Source organism: Ochotona curzoniae, unplaced genomic scaffold (assembly GCF_017591425.1).
Source record: "Ochotona curzoniae isolate NIBS_2020 unplaced genomic scaffold, NIBS_Ocur_1.0 contig_1302, whole genome shotgun sequence".
Classification (NCBI taxonomy): domain Eukaryota; kingdom Metazoa; phylum Chordata; class Mammalia; order Lagomorpha; family Ochotonidae; genus Ochotona; species Ochotona curzoniae.
In genome coordinates this window covers 1,893,931-1,904,187 of record NW_024465035.1, presented here as the reverse complement: position 1 = coordinate 1,904,187, position 10,257 = coordinate 1,893,931, and the positions used below count along the sequence as shown (strand labels likewise).

Genomic DNA, 10,257 nt, shown 5'->3' with positions numbered 1-10,257 from the left:
CAGTATGAGATTGAGATAAAAACGTACGTCACTCTCCTAAAAACTGATAAGGGAGTAGGCTTTTACACTGCAAGTTGAGCTGCCCTGCGTCGGAGCGCCTGCCGTAACACCTGGCTCCCATCTGGCACTCCGGCTTCCTGCTAATGTGGACGCATGAGACGGTAGTACCGCTCAGGCAGCTGACTCCCTGCCACCCACACAAGGCCCGAGTGAGTGCCAGCTCCTCCATCTGGCCCCAGTTCCTGTGTGCGCATTCAGGAAGTGAACTAATGCATGGGAGCTCTTCTTGTTTGCTGGCTCTTTCTGTTACTCTGCTCAAATAGAAGGAAGGAAGGAAGGAAGGAAGGAAGGGAGGGAGGAAGGGAGGAAGGGAGGAAGGGAGGAAGGGAGGAAGGGAGGAAGGAAGGAAGGAAGGGAGAAAGGAAGGAAGGAAGGGAGGAAGGGAGGAAGGGAGGAAGGAGGGAAGGAGGGAAGGAGCCCACATGGAAGAGTGACCACTTCCACCTGTGGTGGTCCAGGAACCTGACCTAGACACAGCAGGGGGTAGTTTTCTACAGGAATGTTCAAGAACACTTTAATGCTACCATCCCATCACCAAGCACGAGCAACTGGATCCTTGCGTAGTAATTAATCCTGAACTGAACTGGGCCAACTCCTTCTGTATGTACTTATGATGGTTCCATTAAATCAAAATACAGGACCTGACCTAACGGCTCAATTAGCATCCCATATGGGTGCCAGTTCATGTTCAGCTGTTCCCCTTCCCATCCAGCTCCTGCTTGTGGCCTGGCAGGGCAGTGGATGGTCCAAAGCCTTGGGACCCTGCACCTGCATGAGAGACCTGAAAGAAGCTCCTGGTTTCGGATCGGCTCCACTGCAGCTTTTGCAGCCATTTGGAGAGTGAACCCGCACATTTGAAAGAACTGTTTCTCTCTTCTCTGTAAATCTGCCTTTGCAATAAATAAATCTTAAAAAAAAAAAGTTAAAAATGTCAATAGGATATTAATCTCAGTGTAATCTTTTATGTTTATACTTCCTGAAATCTTACCTACCGTCTTTAATTTATTAGGAGCTAGCAAGGCAATATTTGTGATGAGTGAAAAGAAAGAATACCACATACAGTTATTTACACAATGTGATTTCCTAAAACAAAATATATTGTATTTTATACATCAAAAATATTTATATTAGCACTTAACTCCTTGAAGATAAAAATTCCTTACTCATTTTGATAGATTCATCTCTCAGAGTAGCACAGGAAGAAATGAAATGAATACACACTTGTCTACCAAAACAAGGGGACCAACCACAGTACATATGACATTTTAATGCACACGTCCAATATGTACAGAGGCCTAAAGACAAAGTCAATCTCTATTGCAAATTTTCTGGAATAACTTCATTATTACAAAGTTAAGTTCTTGAGTCAAAAATTCAACTTTAAAAATGGGCTCTAAAATCCCGTATGGACTCGATGGAGCACTGGGCGTTAACTGTCGCCCGTCGCCGCGTCTTCGCCGTCCGCAGAATAGATGGCTTGATTTCGCCTCTTGATTTTCTTTCTTTGTTCAGGCTCGTGTTCATCACTCAGTCGCTTCAATGGCCGTTCAGGTGAGTCCTTTCCATCCTCGGGCTCCTCAGCCTCCTCAAGCTTCCCCTCTCCACCAGTGAGGGAATTCAGCGTGTCATCAGAAGATACAGCCATGGATCCGGGCAAGCTCCTGATGCCAGAGAAGCTCGTAGAAAAGTCAGATGCTTGGTCAGAAGAATGCTCCGTAGACAGCGTATCCACGTTACTGTGTGCACTCACAATACTCTCCTCCCCCTCCTCGTCCTCGTCGTCCAACATGATTTCGTCTGGATTGACAGAGGACAAGGCCGACACGTCCGTGTGACACTCACTCCGGTCCTCGCCGGAGGCGTCACTGTCCACGCCCTGCTCGTCACACTCCCCGCCCGAGGGGTGCTCTTCCCGGGCCTTCTGCAGCCTGACGTTAATGTCTGTGATGCCCAGCTGGGCACAGAACTCTGTGGTCTGCGGACTGATCCTGTGGAGCAGCTGCGCTGGAGCGTGGGGCTTGCCAGGGTCGTAGCAAGCAGCGGTGACACTGAAGTTGTACGGAACTTTGAGGTCATGATTCAGTTTCTTCAATACTTCCTTCATAGCCTCGTCTGTCGCACTATAATCCCACCTGTAAAAATCCAAAACACTTCTTACGTTTTGTCACCCTCACACAGGAAATAAAGAAATATTCTATATTCTAAGGTGAACCATAGCAGCCAGTGGATTCTGGGGAGATTTCATCGCGGTTGGAGTGGAGGGAACAACAGCAATTCAGAACTGCTGAGCTATCAAAACCTCTTGAGAACTTCACGGCGCTGTAAATTTCTATTTTTTTTTTCTGTTGTTAATTTTGTATTGTGGCTTTTCATTTCAGGGAATGTATAGTAACTGTGTCATGGAGACTGTCATATCCAGATGTGAGGCTACAATGCAGTATGCGTCTCTGCTTCCAGATCAAAGATGGACTCCCAATGGGACTACTGAATGTATCTTGACAACAGGATGCTGGACTCTGCCATTATCCACACCCACAGTGTCAGGATACACTAAAACAGCGGAAGGATGGACTTATGACTGTTCATCAAGGACTACACATTGTAACAATAAAGGGTGTTGGGAGGGAATTTGGGAAAGGAAGAGGGGAAATCCAAGTTCCTATGGAACTGTATCATAAAATAATAACTTTAAAATGACTTTTAAAAAGTGAAAAGGAAGGAAGGAAGGAAGGTCGGTCGATCCCACTGCCCTCCCGGGGTCCGTACCAGCAGGGTAAGCTAACTTCAGCAGCAGGAGGCGGTGTCTACCTGCAGGACCCTCCCACCCGGGTCTGCACAAGTCAACTCCCACATCTGCAAGAAAAGGCTGGAGCCAAAAGTGCGCAGGTGTGTACTTCACAACTCGAGGACAAGCCCACACGCCACACACCTCGCATGCAGGCCGTTATCCTGAGGCATGTTCCACTGCCTTCCAGTCACGTTCACGAGCTCATCGGTGGCCCTGAGCACAGCCAGCCACTCGACGTCATACTCCAAGACAGGAGCCGCGCTCGGGTCATGCTCTATCTCCAAGACCTACAGCAAGAGGACAGCATCTTAAAGAAATATGTCTAACAGGTTAAAAATTTAACATAATAAAAGCAGAAATTCCAACTTAATTTTAAATGAATTTTGAAACATTGCTACAACTCAAGCATCCCCAAAAGACTGTCAAAATACAAAAATTACGAAGGACATGCAAATTATGAAACACTGAAAACACATTTTTAATCTACGAGAGATAGAACTGCATTGCAAAGCTGTTTCATTTCTGATTTACCTGGAGAAAGTCTCTATGTGGTAAGCATTTGTCCAAGGCTAAAAATCTGGTCGATCTGGCTGGCTGTCCTTGATCCTTGGCCTACACAACATGAACAAGGATTTAAGACTGTTATAACAGTACAGGTCATCTCTATCCTGAAGAGGGCAGAAGCAATGCCCCCTGCACATGTCCTAAGGACACAGGCCTGAGTGTTCCATTTCCTCAGTGGGTTGGTTCCAAACCTATTTGTGCAACGAGTAAAGCACTCAGCCTCTCCAGGCTTAAACTTCTCTACTGGGCAAGCACTTCCTGCCACGTCACCAGGAGTCAACACGACTTACCCTTGAAACAAAATCCTATCCAGCAACAAAAAGAATGAGACATGGACCCTGAACACCACATGAGCAAACGTCAAAAACAAGGGAATGAAATAAATCAGACAGAGAAGACTCTATGATTTGTTGTTTCTCTTCTATGCACATGCATAAAGGGCGAATCTATACACACACGGAGCCCATCAGTGGTGGCCTGGGGCTGAACAAGGTTAACTGCAAACCCACAAAGCACATGTCTGGGGTGGACCTGTTCCAAAACTTCACTACACAACTTCACTGAACTGACAAACACAAGGAGAGAGATCACAAATACAAGCCAATGGAAGGAGTGACCAAAAACTCCTGGAAAACAGGGAGGCTCCTGGAGGGCAAAGCTAGGCTGGCCGTGCTGAGGCCGCACTCCCAGCGGAGGCCCGGGGAGGGTCAGAGGAAAACGGAGAAGCGCTGTTAGCACAGGGGACTGAAACAGCGCACGGACAAAGCCAGAGGGGGGTGCGTGAGGACCATGCACGGCAGCGCTCGCTCAAGGGGGCTGCAGGCGCTGCCTATCTCCTCCCACACCTGAGGAAGGCATGCATGATTCCCAGGAATTCTACCAATGTGTCCAAGGAGAAAGCTCTTCATTTTGTGAACCCAGCTTTTCCTACACGTTCCCCTACGAATACTTCACGGGAAAGTCAGAGATCAGCCAATGTTAGAGAGGAAAGAACTTCATGTTCCAACAGAAGACTTAGTACCCAAGAACACTCCCTACCTTCCTTCATGCACCTGCCCCCAAGATGTTCCTGGAACTTATCCTGCACCCCACCCATCCCTGAACTCGCTGAGACCTGACTAATCCGCTCCCAATGCTTCCACAGGTCCTACTTCGTTCTCTGTGTTCTTTCTGCTTTAGTGTGGACCCTCTCTGGCCTCATCAGTCTCCTCTGCTATGTCCCTTTCACTTGGCTTCACCTCTCACAAAGTAACAACCAAACTGCAGGCAAAGGCCCAGCAGGCAGTTACAATCTTTAGCTTCCTGTCCCCAAGGCTCAGCACAGTTCCCCGGATGCACACTCTCTGGCCTCTAGCCTTTGAAAGGCTCATCTCACCTCAAATATCATTCTGACACTTCAAGACAAGACTCAGTTTAGCCATGTATTCCTTTGGAAAAGCTGCCCTCTCTCTACTCCTCTGCCTGCATCCCCATCCAAGCAGCCTGACTTTGGTGCCCAGCACATCCCAGCACTGTTCAGCAGCTGTTTGCCCCCAACCTGGCGCTGCCCACCGAGCCGCTCGGAAGGGTCATCTAACTCGAGAACTGAGCCAGACACGCCCAGCCCCTGGTGTCACCTTGCTTTCTACCTTGTGCAGCATCACGGCGGCGAACTTCACGTGCAGGTGCGCGGAGAACCAGTACGCGGGCTTCAGGTGCTCCAGGAGCTCAGACGCGGCGGGGCTCCCCAGCGTGTTATTTTCTACTTCTTGCCGGAAAAATGATTTAGCCTTAAGAAGTTGCTTCTTATTTCCATAATGATATATACTTCTTGGCCAGTCATGAGATAAGAATATATCCACAGGCTGCTTTAGCTTAAAACCAAACAGGAGAACAAACCTGTTAACCAGAGCAACTCCTTCCCCCTCATCTCCACTGCTAAACAACTAGTCACTCCCCCAGACTTCCAGATTCCCGGTCATTCATTCTAAGGGTACTCTATCATAAACAACGCCAGGCTGTCCACGACGCAGACAAAGCAGCGGCTCTCTGTCTTAGCAATCATCCGTGCTGTCTGCGTCAAGGCAGGACCACGGCGGCACAGTGAATCAGAACGCCATCAGCCAGGACCTTCAGGAGCACGCTTGGTAAAGAAACGACTACCCCAAAGATTGAGAATATCAGGTTTTATGAGGTTTCTAATATTTGTAAACTCAAAGATTTAGAGAAAATATTAATTCGAATGAGTTTACATAATGAACATTTCAACAGGGACGCTGTTTGGCACAGGACTTCAGCCGTGCATCCTGGGATGTCCACAGCACACACAGACGACCGGGCTGCACCCGGAGTCCCTCCTGGCATGTCCACAGCACACACGGAGGACGGGGCTGCACCCGGAGTCCCTCCTGGTGCCTCCGCCATCGACCCTGCCCTAGGCAGGTGGAGACCTTGTGTGACCACCAGCTTCTCAGCCTGCAAGTGTGACATTACCGGAAGACCTAGCTTGCAGACTTGGTGGGAATTACATAAAACATGTGGGAGGACATCTTGGCTCTGTGTCAGCAACGTGTGGGTCCTCAAGCCCAAAGCTAGCTCACCTGCTCCATAATCCTGCCGGTGTACCAACACCGCTGCCATAGTCCCCACACCCGCCATCAGCTTTCTACTTAAGATTGGTTTCTACTAGCATTTAAAACATCTTTCATATTTTCTTGAAAGTATCCTTTATTTCAATATACCCTAAACAATAATATTGGAAACATTAGCTTTACCCTAAGCAATAATATTGGAAATCACAAATTAAGCATTTATTACTCAATAAAATAAACTCATGGAGAAGGCATACGGCCCAATGTTCGAGTCAGCAGTAATATACCTGTTTCAATTTATAGACTTCAATATTTCTCACGTGATATATACTTCTTATCGTAGATGAATTATAAGGGGGGCATTCAAAATGACCTTAAATAGAGAAAGAGAAAACAGGTTATACTTACTTCCTTAAATATTGTATGTGTAAATACACAAAATACACAGTGCAAAATACAAATTAAAGTTTATCATCAAGGTTTTGGCTCTTAAAAGTTTTATAAAACTACTGCCCTGGAGATAATAATATTTTCTCCTGATAAGAGATCATAAACTTTAAATAATCAAGAGGTTATTTTGAAAATTAAATCTTATCAAATATTGAAATATGCTATATTTCATATGATTTAAAAATTTTAAGAAGTAGGGGATTCAGTGTGGTAGCCTAGTGACTAAACTCCTTGCTTTGCACACGCTGGGAGCCCACATGGGCGCTGGCTGGCAGCCCTGCTTCCGATCCAGCTCCCTGCTTGTGGCCTGGGAAAGCAGTGGAGGACAGCCCAAAGCCTTGGGACCTTGTACCCACATGGGAGACCTGGAAGAAGCTCCTGGCTCTTGGCTTTGGATTAGCCTAGCTCTGGCTGTTGTTGCCAAACAGCTGTGGCATCCCCCATATCCTTTTACCGGCTGTGTAAAACACTTCCTACAATGTTTTTAGAAAGATTTATTTCACTTTTATTGGGAAGCCATATATACAGACAGGAGGAAAGACAGAGAGGAAGATCTTCTGGCCGATGGTTCACTCCCCTTGCAGCCACAATGGCCAGAGCTGCGCTGATGCGAAGCAAGAAACCCAGAGCCCAGATGGGGAATGGAGCAGCTGGGACACGAACCGGCACCTGTGGGAACGACCCCGGCACGTGCAAGGGTTCATGGCTTTGCACCCTACACTCACAAGGGGACAAGAAAGAAGCTCCTTCTTCAGATCAGCTCAGCTCTGGCACTGCAGCCACTTGGGGAGTGAACCAGCAGGTGGAAGATCTCCCCTTCTATCTTTTCTTCTCTCTGAAAATCTGTCTTTCCAATAAAAATCAACAAATACTTTTTAAAAAAATTCAAAATTAAAAAAAGCAGAATATACATAATATTCTCTGTATTTCCACATGCTTAAAATATTTTGTAATAAAATTAACAGTGAAATAGCCCACAGAAGAACTCGCTGAAAAAAAGTCAGACTTGCATTACACACTTGTTACTCCGAGACATTCAGCTCTCGAGGAGGTGCAGTGGTCCGCGGGGTGCAGCCACTGCAGGTCAGCCTCCCACCCTCCTGGGGGCCGGCTCACACAGCAGCTGCTCCGCTTCTTCTCCAGCTCCCTGCCAACGTGCTGGGGAGGCCTGGGACCCTGCCCCGACCAGGGTGAGGGATGAATTCCCAGACCCCCGGGCCGCAGCCCGACCTGCTGCTGGCTGTTACTGCCACTCAGGGAACGAACCAGTGCGTGGAAGAGTCTGTCTCCCCCTCACTCTGGGTAACTCTGACTTGTAAATAAATAAATAAAACAAGAAAAAAAAAGGTAAAGCTAGACAATACCTTTGCGATAGTCATGAGATTTGAAGATTCCTGAGAGTCCACCAATCCGCACCCCTCGGTACTTCACCACACCAGCCAGACCTGAGCAATCACACCAGAAAATAAAATGACCACAGGCTGAAGCAATCTCCTTACTGAATAAACCACTGGATCCCGGATTCCCACGTACTGCTAGAATTATGTGAAAACCAGGTTTCACAATAGAGTTACATTCTTTTTCCTTAAGCACAGTAATATGCTAACAATAGGTGAAGCAGACAAAAATGCACGCAGATCAGCTAAGAGGTCAGCTGGATTCCGGAAGAACCAAGAACTAAAACATGGAAAGGTAAGCAGACACACTGCATCCGGTTAGACCGGGAGCCAGGCAGTGCGGGAGCCAGGCAGTGCGGGAGCCAGGCAGTGCGGGAGCAGAGCTGGGGCCAGTGTTCTAGAACGGAAGTGTACATGAGCAATTTGTCAGTAAGCATGAAGCACGCGGGAGTTTTCCTTGATTTCTTCCCCGATTATTTTGTGACAATTTTCTTTTCATAGTGTTGTACTTGTCCCACAGCAACCCATCAGCAATGAAACAAAGGAACTAAATTTTAAAGTAGTTACTTCACATTGAAAAAAATCTATAAATGGTTCCAAAAGGAGAAAAGGAGCGGGCAGTTTGGGAAGGCTAATCGGGCTCCTAACCCCAAACGCAGCTGGCAGGATGTGAAGGGGCACAAGGGAACCTTTCCACAGGGCCACACACCACAGACTTCTCATTTGTTCATCAAATACATGAAGTTAAAAAGAGACCAATACAGTCTGAGACATCAGCGTGCCGGCCAGCAGGTGCAATGTGAGGACCTCAGCTGGGTCCTGTCTGAGCCGTCTACGTTTTTGTAACAGGGAAATTTGAACGTAAACACCAGAATAAGGAAACATTGTTACTTTCATTAAGTATAATAGTTTCAATAACTAACTAGTTACTAGTGACTTCCAGTCTTCATATTTAGCTACTCCAGTTAACAACATTCCAAAAGCTACTGCCCAACACAAATCCTCAAGGACTTTTCATCTCACGAAAAAAAAAGCAGCATCACCCAGAAGCACTTACCCAAGTAATAAATGTTGGGCGCCACCCAGCCGCCATAGGGTAACTCCTGCAAATGATTGGAGGCCTCATGGTTACCCCCGATGAAAATCGTGAGAACTGGGGCCTTCTTCTCTCCCGAGTAATACCTAGAGTGCAAGGGCGGAGTTGTGTGTTACCATAGTGACAACGCCGCGAGGGAAAAGGCTCCGGATGCGTTGAAAGCACCTGCTGGAGCCACTGCCCCAAACGCACTCCGGTCCTGAAGAGGCAGATGCTCTAAACAGACACGCAAGCCAAACACGAGGGAGGGGCTCGGCCACTTCGGACTCGGAGTTCTGTTCTTTCTAGAAGCAGCTCGCACACACCAGACGCCCAGGAAGACCTGTGCATGATTTAGGGGGCTAACCCTGCCGCCCAGAGCAAGTGGGTATCTCAGCCTAGGGGGGCGTCTTCCTGCAGGGTTGCCCTCGGCTGCCGCCGCACCTCCACCCCCAGGAACCCGACCGGGCAGGCGCATGCAAAGCAGCAAAGACATTTCCCAGGCGCCCGGGCGGGGAAGCCGCGGCTCGGCCGCTCTCACCTGTAGAAGGTCTGCATGTGGCGGTACTTGGGCGGCACCGCCATGCAGCGCAGGTCGGCCTCGTTGCGCACCGCCTGGAAGTCGCCGCAGCACAGCAGCAGGTCGACGGGCCCCGGGCCGCGCCGCTCGGCCAGCGCCAGCGTCTCGTAGATCTTGTCCAGCTCGCCGTGGCAGCAGCCGGCCACGGCCACCCGCATGCTGACTCCGGGCCGCGCTCCGCCGCCCGCCCGCTCGGCTCCCGCCGCCCCGAGGCCGCAGCGCCCGCCACACTTCCGCTTCCCGAGTCTCGCGAGAGCGGGCTGGGACGCGCGGGACGCGGCCTTCCCGCCCGGGCGCCTGCTCAGAGCCTGTCAGTCGGATCCTGTCAGCCGCTGTCAGCCGGGCCTGTCAGCCGCAGCCTTCCTGTCAGCAGGATCCCGTCAGCCCAGCCGGATCCCGTCAGCCCAGCCAGATCCCGTCAGCCGGATCCCGTCAGCCCAGCCAGATCCCGTCAGCCGGATCCCGTCAGCCCAGCCGGATCCCGTCAGCCGGATCCCGTCAGCCGGGCCTGTCAGCCGGATCCCGTCAGCCGCTGTCAGCCGGATCCCGTCAGCCGGGCCTGTCAGCCGCAGCCTGTCAGCCGGGCCTGTCTCAGTCGGACAACAGGCTGGGAAGGCGGGACAGTCAGTCGCCTGACATAGGGATGCACCTTCCGCAGTTTAAGCTGAGGCGAACAGATGGGTGGAGCTGACTTCCCAGGGCGAGCCTCTCCTGGCAGAACTAGTGCCTGAATATGAGCAAAAGAAATTAAAGATCTTGAGCCCGGTGCGATG

At 49.5% G+C, this 10,257-nt stretch overlaps 1 protein-coding gene across 2 annotated transcripts; it reads right to left on the bottom strand.

The window, feature by feature from the left end:
* Positions 1 to 1,311: 1,311 nt before the first annotated feature.
* Positions 1,312 to 9,718, bottom strand: DBR1 (debranching RNA lariats 1). 2 transcript variants are annotated; one of them, XM_041004460.1, is made up of 8 exons: positions 9,446 to 9,718; positions 8,887 to 9,011; positions 7,797 to 7,877; positions 6,270 to 6,355; positions 5,041 to 5,265; positions 3,380 to 3,460; positions 2,990 to 3,135; positions 1,312 to 2,192 (listed from the first exon to the last, which is right to left on the bottom strand). In XM_041004460.1, the coding sequence occupies exons 1-8, from the start codon at positions 9,640 to 9,642 to the stop codon at positions 1,490 to 1,492; spliced, it is 1,644 nt and encodes a 547-aa protein (XP_040860394.1). In that variant the 5' UTR covers positions 9,643 to 9,718; the 3' UTR covers positions 1,312 to 1,489. The 2 variants fall into 2 exon arrangements, with proteins under 2 accessions (XP_040860394.1, XP_040860403.1); XM_041004469.1 differs by lacking the exon at positions 7,797 to 7,877.
* Between the last annotated feature and the right edge of the window lie 539 nt (positions 9,719 to 10,257).